The following is a 15,934-nucleotide window of genomic DNA, read 5'->3' on the forward strand; positions in this document are numbered from 1 at the left end:
GTGAGTTCATAAACATAATCTACCCTTATACTGGAAAAAAAGTTTTCTGGATCACAGAGCCAGACTATGGTTGAGATCATTATCTATCTTTCAACCATTTCACACATTTGATTGTAATTCATCAGTGACAAAAAAACCTGAAAACATCACTATCATGTCCTGCTAAGTGACAGGAACAGTCTTCAGGATCCAGGATCTACAATTTGATCCAGATCTACAATTCTACCATTCTACAATTTCATTTAGCCGACACTTTTGTCCACAGCGATGTACAACACAAACAGGAACTTAGACTGGAGGGAAAGCCTTAAGTACGACAAAGTGCTTCAAGTTTGACTGGCCACAGGTGCTGCCATCTAGTGGCAAACGTGCCAGGTTTTTTTATATAATTTAACCACACTGACCACAACCAACAATTCACATCTTTCATCATTCAACACATTCAATATTCAACATTGTCAGTGCTTAATATTCACAAAGAGCTGGATCTTAAACCTTCTGACTCATTTTACCCCTGAGGACAAAGAGAAGTGTAAGATTTAAGTGCCTAGGTGTTCCCTGAACAGTTGAGTCTTCAAATGTCTCTTCAAAGTACAAAAGAACTCTGCTGATGGTATGGAGTTGGATAGTTCATTCCATCATTTGGGAACAACAGAGGTGAAGAGTCTAGCTAGAGATTTAGAGCCATGCTGGGCTAGGAGCACCAGCCATCTCTCAGAGTGTAGCGGGCAATAGGGCATATAGACCTGGATGGGGGATTCCAGGTATGCAGGAGCCGTTCTTGTCACTGTTTTGCAAGCCAGAGGAAGTGCTTTGAATTTTATTCGAGCTGCCACTGGAAGCCAGTGAAGAGAAATGATCAGTGGGGTGACTTGCAGTTTTGGGCAAGTTAAAGACCAGACGTGCAACAGCATTCTAGATCCTCTGCAGAGGTTTAAATGTACACACAGGGAGGCCTGCTAAGAGAGAGTTGCAGTAGTTGATGCGTGAAATCACAAGGGCCTGTACCAGAAGCTGTGTGGCTTGTTGTGTCAGGTAGGGTCTGATCCTCCTGATGTTACAGAGGGTATATCGACAAGACTAAGCAAACAAGGCCACATGTACCTTAAAGGTCCGTTGGTCATCGATCAATATCATTTGGTCACCAGATCGTCCCGAAGTTAATCATGTTTCTGGGGATATTGCATATATTTCCACCAAACGTCATCAACATATGTCCATTAGTTATAGAGATATCTCGCTGACAACAGACACACACCAGTGATCACATTACCTCCTCTAGAGGCTATCCTATTGGATTCTTTTTCACCTCTATGGTTACATATATGCACATCCTGTTCATAACCCATATTTCCATAAACGTTGAGGTTATTTGTGGGTGTGGTAGCACTGGAATTGGTAAAAAGATGAAACATGAGCTGAGATGGTTAGTTTCAGTGACAAAGTCATTTTTATAGCTTTTCAGATACTAAACACATTGAACAACAATTCATTACTATGGGGCCTGATTTTGTGACTAAAGATGGTATTTTTCTCTTGATGTTGAAGGTTACTCTGTAAAGTATGCATACATATAAGCAACTGGTCAGTACAGTATGCAATGTGGCCATTCATAACACCATGTCAAAGGCTAAACCGCAATCTGGTAGCTTTCGCGTCAGTCTTTCAAGGAGGAATGTAAACCTAAATTTCGGAGCGAATGCAGCAATGAAAAGGATGGTACCTGAAACTCGATTACATTTTTTTGAGGGATTCAAAGTTTTGTCACATTGAACAGTCACCTTTAGGAAGCTTACCCTTAGTCTGCGTCCATACACCGTGACCTGTCCACGAGCCTGCTCCTTCCTCTGTCTCCACTCCACCAGGTTAAGGCCGTTGTCTAAGGCCAGGGTGATGTTCCTCTTGCTGACTGTGGGGTTGACAGTTCCAGCCAGCAGGTGGGGCTCAGTGTGCAGGGACACTTCCATGCCATTGGCCAACACTAGTCGCAATGAGCCATCCAGACCTATGAAATAGCTGTTCCGAACTTGATCTGAGGATGCAGAGGGTTGACAAGAAAAAATGATAATGATCAGGATGAGAAGGAGAGACACAATCAAAGCCTTTTGTTGATGATGTAACAGGATTTAATGTAATATTCATTTGAAGGAGACTAACATGACCTAAAAGAGCAACTCAGCAAAAAGAAAGCCTTTAGTAGCAGTATTTAACTGAAACTGCAATCATGGTGGGTCTGTGACAATGAAGATCAATAGTGAGAGGTTTAAGAGTGGCACTTAAGTTTTACAACTGTAGCAGCAGCCCGGAGGATATGGGGAAACGAAAACTATCAAAGACGCTAGCTGGCCCGGGGGTCATACTAAGGCAGTATGAAACACACATGGACCAGCAAATAAATACACGTTTGTCACTTTTGGGGTATTACATAGATTTCTGTTCACCTCCTGGAGACGTCTCTATCTCTGTCCCTCCCCCTTTCAGTAGACTGTTAGACACCAGGATAAATATCATTCTCATTAAGATCAGTGAAAAATCAATGGCTTGTATAACACAACATTAATTTGCTGACTTCATTCGACAGAACAAAAAGAAATACAAGAATTTTCACGTGTTGACATGTCAGGTTTAAATGGCAGGAATATTTTCTTTATGTTGCACACAGAGCAACAAGAAATATCAAGTGAATTTTGCTGCGCTGCGATAAGAGAAATGGGCCAAGGAGGCAGGGCTGACCTTGCACTGGCCTTTTCCTCTCTTCATCATGCAGACACTTCAGGGATTGACCAAAGACCTCTGGGGTAGAGTCTACCAAAGGAGGCCTCTAAAGCCAAGTGAAGCTGGAAATACTGCTGAACTGAGGAATTCACCCTAATGTGTGTGTGTGTGTGTGTATATATATATATATATATATATATATATATATATATATATATATACACACATAGTCCAGCAGATAATGATCTGCATGCTGCAGTCTGCTTACAACCAGACAAATCAGTGATCAGTCTGATATTAAAGCCCCATTTCCTGTTTCTATAACACTGTTTTAGTTGATGGCTGAAAAAAATAGTTATTCCTAGTTAAGTTGATCTGTTTCACAGAGCACTGGTATTCTTCAAGTTGTGTTGTAATGGGAGGGTTACTCCAATTTACTGAACTGTAGATAATTTTCACCATTTGCCACTGTTGGTCTGTCAGCAATGTTTTTTACATGCCACCTTAAAATGCCTTTTAAATTATATAAATTGGATCTTTTTTAGGTGATTACAGGTTTGTATTCTTCATAAAGTTCAATCAGCAGAATATGTGTCATCTTTCTTTCCCCACTGAATGGTCAGAGCTTCTTCGCTACCATTGTGAGGTGACACAAGCCTGTCTCAAGTCACTCTTGAACTTAGGATGGATTGCATTAGTAGAATGATGGGAGGTTTAATTGAGCACCTCGTTACAACAGGCATCCTAACTCCTGACAAGTTCAAACAGTCAATGTATGTCAGATTGACATAGACTATAAAATTGCTTTTGGAAGATAAATATTGGTATCAAAGATGCAAACTGACAGTTTCGGTTGCCACATTAATTTTTCTGAATGTCAAGTGAAGCTTCATGATTTTTCTGAACAGTGCTGTCTGGGGACGCCAAGAAGAGAGGTGGGGGCTCAATCTTTTCTCTTCAAACATAAATGTTATATTTTCATATACACTTCAATATACACTGTAAAAGCACATAAATTGTAACTTTGCACATGTTGAAAATATGAATTCAATCAATGTACTTTGCTGCTGTCTTTATATCTTTTGAAGAAGTAAAGTTCATCAGAAGCGGTCAATAACAGAGTCCCTTAGTTTCACTTGCAGTGAGAAGAGCGATGCATCGACTTGAGCTTCCTAAAATGTGTCGTCAGTAATTTGAATGGCATGATTAGGACCATGAGTAACAACACTGCGGTTAGTTCAAGTTCATCCCCAAGAGGACAAACACACAACCAGCTGAACAGAAAGGAATCCAGAATGTGGTGCATTCATGTGTGTTATGTGATCACCCAGTTGCGAGCAACAGTCAATTAATTAACTACAGATTTCCTGGCGCCGCTCCTCTCACAAACAGATGTCAGAGACAAGGTCACAACGGAGAGGTGACCAGCGACAGTGAGAAACAAGAGCTTGACATATTTTGTTTCAGACACAGCAATGAGTTAGCGAGGACAGAAAGTTGGGGACATGTTAAAAAGAAAATCAAAAGCGAGAGGGCAGAGGAGTGTGGGTAGGGCAATAATTTAAAAACTGAAGTTGGTCCGAAAAAGTTCAAAGCAATCAACAGGCAATCAATAAAGTGGGTTGGCACAAAACAACATATTAGAATGCCAGAGTGTGTATAAGAAATCAGGAGTCATGTCAACCCTCCATCTGCCTGCATCTCTCTCACCACGTTTCTGAAACCTCTTGTTGATCTTGTGAGGACCACCACCATTTTGTTTCATGACAGAAAATCAATATGGTTTCAATCTTGTAAATGGGGGTTGCAATACGCATTTTATTAAAAACATTGATGAGCAAAAAAAAGTTACCGTTGGTGAGCTATGAATTTAATTGATATGTTCTAAGATATAGCAGCTTCATTTAGGAGTCTGCCAATAAAAAAACAAACAAAAACAAAACAAGATTCAAATAGTTGTGGTTTCATTTATACAGATTAGGAGACATGTGCCTCCACTACAATAAAATAGGGTGAAATATATTTTCTCTGTAAAAAAAGAAAAAATTTGAAAAATTCAACATCTCTGTTTACATGTCTGACTAGAAACAATCATAGCAAGATATTGGAAAAAAGACAGACTAAAATAAATGGGTATTGGTAACATGCTTCAATCAACCCCAAACTGGATCAGGCGTTCTGTGGATGTTCCATAGGTCCTGCTGTTGTATGTAACCATATTGAATTTGAGTGATTTTGATTGTTGAATGTCAAAAACAACACATTCCAACACAGATAAGAAGACAAACTTAAAGATGTCTCAGCTTCAGGAGTTCTCCATTTTTCTCTAACAGTAATTCAACCTCTGAGTGTACTGTTTGTCTGTGACGTTGTTTGCCAAATTGTTTTGTATGTGATTAAAAAGGTGAACTCAAGGAAAGCCTGATTGCACCCAGCCTTGGCATACTGCCATCCACCATTCCTAGGGTACCATACTATTATCAATAAATCAATTCTTACCGGGTTCTTTTATAGTGGGAAACTAATTCAATTCAATGGCCTAATTCAGCTACAGTGGGTCAAGTTAGATTAATTTTGTAGCAAATTTAAATCAACAGCAGCTAATCATCATGTTTCACAATCCTATGTAAAAAAAAAAGAGCAAAAACACACACACACACACACACACACACACACACACACACACACACACACACACACACACACACAGATACAAAACCAAGTATTCATTCCTAAGAGTAGTAAACAGTGCAAACAGATTGTGAGCCACTACTGTGAATGCAGGATTGACACTATTTTTTTTTACAGCAGTAGTGTAGTATATTATAGTTCTATAGTTTTCTACAGTAGTAACTAAAGCTTAGCAGCAACTGTAAACCTACTGAGCGGTAATCTGAATAGCTGACTGTTGTCATTGCACCTAAGCAGTTCAGTTTGAAACTGTTGGTCAGCCTTCATAATGATGGCCTTTCATTAGCGTTGTCTAGTCCTCTGACAGTTTTGTTGGTGATGCAAAGCTTTGGCCCCTCAGACACAAAATACCTTAAAAATCTCCAGCATCACTATGAGTTACTCACCCTGCATGAGTGTGTAGAAGGTGCCAGAGGCTGACAGGTTGGTGGTGACTGTGATATCCTCTTTGTTGGAGCCCTCTGTCTGGATGCGAACTGAGCTGTCAGTGTCTGTGCGGTAGCTGCTCACCCGGCCCGTGGGGTAAGTGACGTTAGTCAGACGCCCGTAACTGTCATACCTACAAAGAAATACATTGATGTGGACCAAAGAAGGGCATGTCATCTGAAGCTGTACATAAACAATAACTTCACAAGCATGACAAACAGAGCTGTGGCATAAAAAAATAGATAAGCCATGTGGAGTTCTGCTGAATCACAAGCGGCTATAATTATAAATACAAGTCAGGTGTTGTATGGATGAAGGCATGAAGGAACATAAATGTGACTAATGAGTTGCTCTGTCATTTTAGATTTACTGTGAAAATGAGTTGTTGTCTACGATGAACTGTTCCAGTGGTAATTATAAATAGGACTTGTAATTAGAATTTTTGTTGAGTCTGATATTTCCCCCTTGGTATAACAAATTGTGGAAAAGTGTCAACACAGGCAGTAAACATAGCAGCAAAATCATCCGTGATGGCAGTTGGATGTAATGAAACTCCCAGCATTAATCACTGAAACACAATCAACACAAGTGAGCTGGATTTGACGCAATTTGTTATTTATGAATATGAACACCAAGCCTTCAACCAAGACTTCAGTGTCTCTTCAAATAAATAATAAAAATCACTCAATTAAAAGAATATTGTTGCAAAATATGTATGTGCACTTAACTCACTTTGTAAATACCTTTCAAAGAATGACAAAGAATGAGTGGAAAAACTAAATCGAAAAAGCAAAAACAAGTCATGCCCCAGACGAGAAAGCACACGTTAAAGAAAACGTCCCATTAGCTCAAAAGATTAGTGTTATCAGCTTATCTCATTATCCAGTCTATGAAATAGGAGCAGTGAGGTGCGACTCCTGTGGGACGCAGCATCTCCAGGAACATGAGTGGCCAGATTGTTTCATTTCACTCAGAAGGCGCATCAGCATAGAACAATTTGAAATCTTTCAGATTGCCAGTGTTCCAGAATGGGAGTGAATGAACGGTACATTACTAAGTATGAAGACTTTTATCTGCACACTGAATACAGATTGAAAAGCCCTCCTCAATGTTGCTGCCTGCCATAATAAAGCCTCTAATAAATGAGATGGCGGGTGCTGGTTTACGGATATTTCCTCAGCGCTGCCATCTCAAATATCCAATGTGGAGAGAAAAAGAGAAGAGAGGAATCATCTCTAAGAGATAAATGTTATCTGATCTCAACCGTGCTGGGGACGGGGATTCATAGACGTATTTCAACCTAAGTCTTGCTCGACAGGAAATACTAAATAGCTGAGTAGTTTATATCGAAAGCATTTTATTTCTTTTATCATAGCTCATAAGACATTCTTCCTGTATAAATCACACATTCAAAATTTGTGATGGTATTCCACTACAAGTTGTTGTATTGCACTTTATTCTATAGCAATGCAACATGCCTCATCTTAGTCCCTGACCCAAACGCTCTGTCTCAGTCAGATGCTTGAGCTAAAGTCATTCCTCTGGCTTCCCTGCTGAACTGTAATGGCTCTGGCCTGCTTCAACTTGGCTGCCCATTAGCTTCTTTTCTCTGGACAAGAGGGACATTCGAGGACGAGTGCTCAGCAGAAGGAGGCGCATTCCCCTTGGATGGCCACAAGTCCATTCGGATTGCATCACATCTGTGTCTGTGTGCTAGCGCCATGACCTTTCACGCTGGGGCTGCATAATAGGCTGGACACTTCATATCCTCCAGTGTCCCTCCAGCATACCTAGATCTTTGCTCTCAGTAAAATACAGAATCGTATTCTAACTTGCCATCTCAAACACATTTGACTGATGGTTTTTGAAACAACATCATAACGGCAATGACCGACTACATTGACCATTGTTTTATATACTTTTGCTGTTATTATTGAGGAATTAAATCAACTTCAGAGCATTTACTTGAGGCCAATGGATAGAGGACATTTGTTACTAAATAGAAGCATTACTGCCCTGTTAATTAGAGGCTTAGAGAACAATTAGGCATCTTTCAAAAGGCTTCACAATCTAATAGATATACAGTAACCCTTAAGGATAAGCACTTATCATTACAACAAAAGCATTAGAACGTCAGGAGAGCATCAACAGAAAATGTCCTAACAGATGAGGTTGCCACGAGTTACAATAGTGAGATGGTGGAACAGATGTCATTTTTCTCCAAATTTGCCTCTGCATATTCCCAAATTAGTCTATACACCAAAGAACAGCACAGATGAATTAAAATGGGAAAACGGGAGGGAAAAAACAGTGGCTCCTTCTCAGTTCTGATGGTAGAAAATTATGGTTTGGACCCTCGGGTGGTTGAGTGACCTTCAAAGCTAATTATTCAAGAAAAACAAACAATCTCTATTGGTTTTAATGAAACATTGATGAGCTGATTTGCTTGTAGGTAAACATGAATTTGAAAAGGAGAAATAGGAAATGAAATCACTCCTTTTTACATGATGTTGCCTATACAAATACATTATCTATGTTTAAAGCAATACTGTGCTTTTTAACTGTGTTAATAAGCACATTTCATAATGTAACAAAACAAATGCTAACCCCACGGCTGAAACATTTGCTGTCTTTTTGTGTGTTTTAGGAATGTAAATGTAGTCAAACATTTCTGTAAATGCCATTTATGTATGCTTGATACCTGCAAATGTGTTTAAAAAGAATGCAGTATAGTGGCATATACTGTATATCACCTAATTATTAGGCAATATTAGGGGTATTTTCATACTTCTACATCAATTACATGGCCTTATGTGAAGTGAAACTTAATCAACTTAATACTAATTAATAACAATTTTAACCTTTTTTGAAAACTGTGTTGTTTAATTAATGATTATACATGTATTTCTTATTAATAATTAAACACCTGAGAACAGATCTACCAGATGAAATTCATGTTAAAAACAGCGAAGCTCAATTTATGTTTGTATCCATTGTCACTCAACTTGATAATGCACTAACATACACAACAATGATCTGATTTTGTAGGAAGTTCATTTCGGTACATGTTACAGTATCTTTCTTTTCTTTGTTTTTTGAATAAGAGATGTGTTGTATAGCAGAATTTGTAGCTAAATGAATAGATTATTGCACAAACTGAGTTATACTGTATGTTTGATGATATACATGTACTGTAAAATCTGATTATCAAGAAGGTAGATATAAAAAAGGGACAGAAGCAACACAAAAAAATCCTTTAACATCCTGTGTATGGAATTCATCTTCCATCTATATCACTGGTGCTGTTCTAGCTTGATTTTTCTTTGCATGATAGGGATGAGAATTCTCAACCCAGTTAATAACAGCTGCCATTTTATAGATAGTCATAATTCAGGATTCTAACCACCCACTAAATTTGCTGAAGCCTAGGGCAATTAACCCTACCTTGAGAAATTCCTATGCTTGGTTGCATTAAAGCCATTTCCACTGTGTCGCGTTTTCAGCAGAACCGTCTCAGATGACAGCCAAATCAAACACAGGTGATAAATGTCCGCTCAGATTAAACAGAGAGTCTGATTATGTATCAGAGTGTTATATTCCTCCAGCGAGGTGTAACAGCTGTCTGATCAGCCAATCTGCTTAATCACACTTTTTCGAATGACATCCAGTTAGCTCTGTTCCCTTGGTGCAGTATATTAAGCTAAAGGACAGATTGCCTCCTGGAAGTCAAAAGAACATGAAATCCTACGCTCAAATGCTGCAGCATGTGGGAGTATTTTCAACTGTTCTCTCACAATGTGTGGTTCGCTTCAATCAATAGCTACCTCTGGCTATTTTTATTACGCTTATATTTGCCAGGCGTCCTATGGGGGAGCCTGCCAGAAGACATGTTGTTCCTGGACCAAAAGGCTGCAAAAAAGTGATGGTCTGCAGTCTGTCACTGCAAGCAAGGGCGCAGATGACTAACACATCATCCAGTAATCCTATTTTGTATGATAACAGCAAATAGGATTACACCCATACTTCCACAGGTCTTGTATTCTGAGTGACATAGACAGACCAAGCATTAGAAGGTAGCTCATGTGCCAAAATATTAGAACCTAGATGTCAAATGCACTCCAACCAAATGCCATGAACATTGTCACTAGGAGCACCTTAGCTGGCTACTACAAATGTATAGCTCTCAGTGCAGCTATTCTATAAAAGACTTTATATTGGATTTGAGAGATTTAACAGATCTATTTAGCTACTCTTTGGGGTGAAGCTGTAATCTATAATCAGCTCAACAGGGACAGAAAGCAGCAGAAGTAGTAATTAAAAAGGTGTTTTACAAATGTTTCTTGAAGGGGAACGCCACTAATTTAGAGTTCCAGGTGCTGCTATTCAAGTCTGATAAATTGCCCGAGGTGATGCTGAGAAAAAAAAAAAATCCTGTTGAGTCAGGAAAAGTGAAGTAACATGTAATTGATCTCAAGGATATATTAGCAGCTATTACCATAACACACAAATCCCTGACTGAACTCTTCAGGTTTTGAGAAAGTTCTCACTGAGATATACTTCTTAGGGTGGAATAAAAAAGAAGAAAATCCAACATTTAGAACAGTTGAAGCAATTTTTCCCATCACAGGTCAGAAAGACTATAGTGTGTAATACTATATGAGTGAAATTCTCTTTTAATGTTACTTACTCAAAGAAGATCGTCCATCCATTTTCATTTGTCTTAGTTGCCAAGAGTCCTGAGTTTCCATGGTAGGTCATAAGAGCAATTTCTTGACCCTGTGCAGCAACAGTTTTAAGGGCATTGTTGGTGCCAATGGTGAACCAAAATGTCTGTCCATCGGGGACCATTAGCCACAGAGGCATTCCTGTAGTGTCTCGTCTGATGGTCACTATGTTTTTGTTCTTATCAGTAATGCTGCTCAGATCTCCTGCTCCAGTGTACGTCAGATTGTAGAGGTGGTCTCCAGTAGTAAGACTTTGTGTGAAAATGTGGCTGCCGTTGGAGTCAAACAGATAGAGCTCATCATTAATGGGAGAGGAAACCTCATACATGTTGAGGGGATTCAGATAAGGCTTGTTTTTGCGCACATAGCGGATGCGAATGTTGCCCAGATCTGCAATGTAAAGCTCTCCATCTGGGCACACTGCCAAAGACGAGGGTGAATTGAGCTTAGCATCCTTTGCGTAGCCTTCATCTCCAGAATAACAATCACAGTTAGCATCATTCTTACAGTCACAGCCACTTGGTGCCCCTGCAACCAGGGAGATTTCCCCATTGGTGGACACCTGTCGCACCCTGTTTATTTTCTTCTCATCTGACTCAGCAATGTATAAAATGCCATTGTGTGACACAGCCAGTGTGTTGGCGGACTCCAAGGTGGCATGGATGGCGACTTTGCTCATGAGAAAATGGTCAATCCCAGGCACTTGGCAATGCATGGGCCTGCCAGCTACAATTCGTACTTGGTGGTTTTCTGAGATCTGGAGTACTACGTTGTTATCCAACACAAATAGTGAGTTGTCCAGTGGACTCACTGCCAGGTCTGTTGGCCACTCAAGACGCACCTAGGAGAGAAAAACACAACAAAAATATCAGCTTCAGGCCAGAAACGTTGTCATCGTCTTCCACCAATCCAGTTGGTCCGGGTCATGGGGACAGCAGTCTCAGCAAGGAAGCCCAGTCTGTCCTCTCCGCAGCCACTTCCACCAGCTCTTCCAGGGGCATTCCCAGACCAGCCGAGAGATAAAATCCCTCCAGCATGTCCTGACTCGGCCTCAAGGCCCCCTCCCAGTCAGACATGCCTGGAAAACCTCTTGAGGGAGGCGTCCAGGAGGAATCCTCACCAGATGCCCAAACCACCTCAATAGACTCCTTCAACATGGAGGAGCAGCAGCTCTACTCGGAGTCCCTCCCGAATGGCCGAGCTTCTAAACCTATCCCTAAGGGAGAGCCCAGCCACCCTACAGAGGAAACTCATTTCAGCTGCTTGTATTTGCGATTTTGTTCTTTCAGTCATTACCCAAAGCTCATGACCCTAGGTGAAGGTTGGAACGTAGATTGGCCAGTAAATCGAGAGCTTCGCATTTTGGCTAAGCTCCCTCTTTACCACAACAGCCTGGTTTAGCAGTGGCATCATTTCGGATGCTGCCCCAATCCGCCTGTCAATCTCCCGCTCCATCCTACCCTCACTCGTGAACAAGATCCCAAGATACTTAAACTCCTCCACCTGAGGCAGCACCCCCCCCCCCCCCCCCCCTTGAGTGGACAGGCCACCCTTTTCCAGCTGAGGACCATGGCCTCAGGCTTGGAGATGCTTCTTCTCATCCCTGCTGCTGTGAACTGTCCCAGCAAGAGCTGGAGGTCGTGGCTTGATGGAGCTAACAGGACCACATCATCCTCAAAAAGCAGAGACGACATCGTCCCGTCACCAAACCTGACCCCCTCCACCAGGCCAGAAACATCTTTCACATAACGGTCTCTCAAGGGTAAAATAACTGAAAGTTACAGAGGAAAAAAGATGCAAAAGGAAGTTAGGCAATAGTCTACCTTGGGAGAAAACACTTTTAAACAATTAATCATCTGATAAAGAGGAAAACAGCAGCTGGTGTATTGTTAAACGAGGAAAATAGAATACAAAACTATTATATGATTTTTAGGTGCAAAGATAATATCAGTAGTGGTGAGGGCGGAAAGAATAAAGTGAGATAATTCAAATGATCAGCCAAAAAGAAGGAAGAACTTTCCAACTGATCAGAGCCCTGGACATCTTAGGGCTGGACTTCTGCATCCTTCACCTTTTGTGAGTCACTGTTTTCCTTGCTCTGGGTTATTAATTTTGTAATGACAAGAGATTGCTTGAGTCCTTGAAAAGAAACTAGAACACACTTACCAAATGAAAGCCGAGACTGCCTCTGGCCTCCTAAATTATGACTTATTGTTCTGCTAACAATGTATCAGGCTTTTTACAAATTGGAATGATTGCATTCATCCAATTTACCAGTCTCCTTCTCACTTATGATCCCAGGGGTAATTCTTGGAAACATAATATTAAGTGCCATATTTCCACAGAATCCTTGGCACACTAACAAAAGAAACTGATTAAAACGTTGTCTAAAACACAAAGACAGGTTGTGGATTGTAGGCAGCCTATTAGATGAATGCAGCCTTGTATACTTTGTCCTACAGCTGAGAAATGGGGAAGGTAATGTATGAACATAACTGCCACTATGGTTGATTAATTTACCATTTTGACCTGGAAAAGCAAGTTTCATAAAACTTTAGCACTAGAAACAGCAAGGAAGAAATCCCAAAAGGATCAGGTAATGTTTAATTTATGGCATTCAACTTTTTAGGTTTAATAGAGGAAAAATTCAACAGAATTAGTCCAAAGCACCATATGCTCATGATGTGTATCCATAAATGGACACATTAGTTGGCCCCTCAATACTCAAACCATCCATTTTCTTCCTCTTATCCAGGACCAGGTCCTGAAGGTAGCAGACTAAGGAAGGTAACCCAGACATCCCTCTCCTAGGCAAAGCACTCCAGCTCTTCTAGGGCAGGGCTGGCTGGGCAATTAATTTCTACAGGGGGCCACATGAAAAATCTGAACTGTGTTGGAAGGCCAAACAAACAATAACTTGAACTTAATTCTGATCAATATTAATTTTCTCCAATTGTAAAAAAGCAGTAAATTACATATTGTGATTAGCTGCCACTGGTAATAGGAAATATAAGAATATTCTGTAAATATTTATGTAAATTTATGAATTGTAGTGTTGGTCAAAGATGAAAACAATTCTATCAAAGTAAAAAACAGTTTTGAACAAAAACAATCATTAAATCACCGGTTCATTTTATTTTTAACTTGTTAATCTTCACAAATACTGAAAAAGGTATTTTGCAGTATGTTAAAGATAAGCAAATTATCAACTTCATACAAAAAGTGCTTTTGATGTTTTCAGTTCAGTTTACTTGTTCGGTGAGAAAAATCCAGTCCGCGTAGTTGCGATTCAGATTATAATCCTTAAACACAGCGACTTGTGGATCACAAACTAAGACCCCAGCCTCACCTTTGACTTCTGTAAAGAAATATTTAGCAGTCCATGTCTTGCTGCATTTGGAATAAACTTTCTTTTTATAATGTGAGCCAACATTTTTAGGGGCCAGGGGTATCTGGTGAGCATCATCGGTTGCTGTGCAGGCAGACAGATGCAGAAACGCCAGGCTTTCAAAATCAAAGCAACGCAGTTGTGTTGCATGCATAGCATAAATACTTGTTCATTTGTGTTTATGACTGACATACCGTGGGCCTCCATTCAAAGGCAAACACGACCCATCCTAACCAGATCTTCGAATCATCTCAGCTGACAACTCTCTCATGAGAGAACAATGGTTCTTTGCAGAGTTCCCTTCAGACGTCTGAACTCATCACCCTACTGCTAGGACTCCTCAAGCTACGCAGTAAGGAAACACCTTTTGGACTTTTGTAAGCACTACTGCAATCTTTTAGTCACTCCCCAACACTGATGACCACTTATGGGTTGGAATGTAAAACAATTGATATATTGAAGGCTTCCAGCCACAACCGATCTATGCAGCGCTCGCACAACTGTTGACACTGCACAATTCTGCCTGTCTAACACACATTCCATCTCACCTTCACTCATGAACAAGAATCAGAGATATATGAACCTTGGGGCAGCAACTCTCTCCAACCCAGAGGGAACAATCCCACAGCAGAGAACCATGACCTCCAACTTAGAGGTGCTGACTCTAATCCTGACCGCTTCGCACTCGGTTACAAAATGCCCCAGGGCCCGCTGGAGGTCATAGCCTGATGAAGCAAGCAGAATGACATTGTCTGCATATAGAAGCAATTCTGGGGTTCCCATACCAATGGAGCCCAACATCCACTGGTAACACTGGGATGACTGCAGAGAAAATTGATACACTCATTCCGAAAATTCAAACTTGAACAGAATAAAATATTGGATAATTATTTCCTCCCACAAATGTAAAATCTGATACAATACATTCAACATCTTTTCACATTCCACCCTGCTTTAAACAACAAAAATGTATCCAAAAACCTGAAACTCAGTTGAGCACAAAGGTTCTTCACAGCTTTCAAGAATTGAATTGCAAATCATGTTACACCTCACCATCAACTGCTCTCGGTTCATGTTGCCAATTTTATAATTTAAATGTTAACTGTCAGTTTCAGGGAGATGATTTCTTAAGTGTTGCCACTCTTGGCATCAGTGACATTTTTAAATCTCAGTCAGTCTTTACAAGTAGAATACTTGTCCACCTTTGATTGAAAAACAGATCTGGGCTTCACACACAGCTCACATTTCATAAGCCTCGCATCATCCCCCACAAACCGAAGAAGGTTTATATAACAAGGCATATCTTTGGCCACATACAACAAACAGGGGACTGGCAGTGGATACATGTCATCTTTCAGTGAGCAGAAAATGCATTTACTTGGGAAATGAAGGGGGGACTTTCAATTTCTTAAAACCTCTTTCTTGTCAACACTGGTGGTTAAATATTTCATGAGCCAGAGTGTGGAGGGGCTCGAGGGAGCTGCCTGTAAGGAGGTTTTCACGCCACTTTGACTGATTATGGGATATTTCCCGAGCTGCTGTCCCATATGCTGTAACCCGATCATACCCTCCCCTTTATACATTTGGGCAGCTGTCAGTCGTGCCTGCCTGACACGGCCGCCACCAGCAAAAACCCAAAATACACTCATCAGCTGAGAGAGTGAGCCATGCATATCAACCAGCACAACATATAATCTGTTTCTATGTATTCAAAACTGCATTAAAACAACCCATTTTGCTCACACCAGCATAATGCTTGTATGAAGAAGAGTGAAATGTCATTTATTTGAAGTCTCTTTCAGATCTGAATTGAATATCACAGTCATAGTCTTGATAAATCTTTCTGAAGCCGCTAACACCCTTGAAATATGTTCAAGTGATCTTGTTTTAATACATGATTCCCCTATCTTTTCAGTTGAAGTCTGCTGGGGATGTAGAGCCATTTTCATGACTTTTAACAGAAAATGGAACAGATTTCTGAAACAGCAAG

General features: G+C 40.4%; 1 protein-coding gene across 3 annotated transcripts in view; it reads right to left on the minus strand.

The window, feature by feature from the left end:
* Window positions 1-15,934, minus strand: part of tenm4 (teneurin transmembrane protein 4) — a 168,132-nt gene that overhangs the window by 15,504 nt on the left and 136,694 nt on the right. For all 3 annotated transcript variants that reach the window (XM_086216471.1, XM_086216469.1, XM_086216470.1), the window contains 3 exons: window positions 10,520-11,397; window positions 5,793-5,965; window positions 1,797-2,032 (listed from right to left, as the gene is read on the minus strand). In XM_086216471.1, the coding sequence (XP_086072597.1) occupies window positions 1,797-2,032; window positions 5,793-5,965; window positions 10,520-11,397 (1,287 nt within the window). The remainder of the gene's footprint in view (window positions 1-1,796; window positions 2,033-5,792; window positions 5,966-10,519; window positions 11,398-15,934) is intronic.

This window comes from Aulostomus chinensis, chromosome 10, assembly GCF_037954235.1.
Source record: "Aulostomus chinensis isolate RoL2024-O1b breed Wild chromosome 10, RoL_Achi_v1.0, whole genome shotgun sequence".
In the NCBI taxonomy this organism is placed as follows: Eukaryota; Metazoa; Chordata; class Actinopteri; order Syngnathiformes; family Aulostomidae; genus Aulostomus; species Aulostomus chinensis.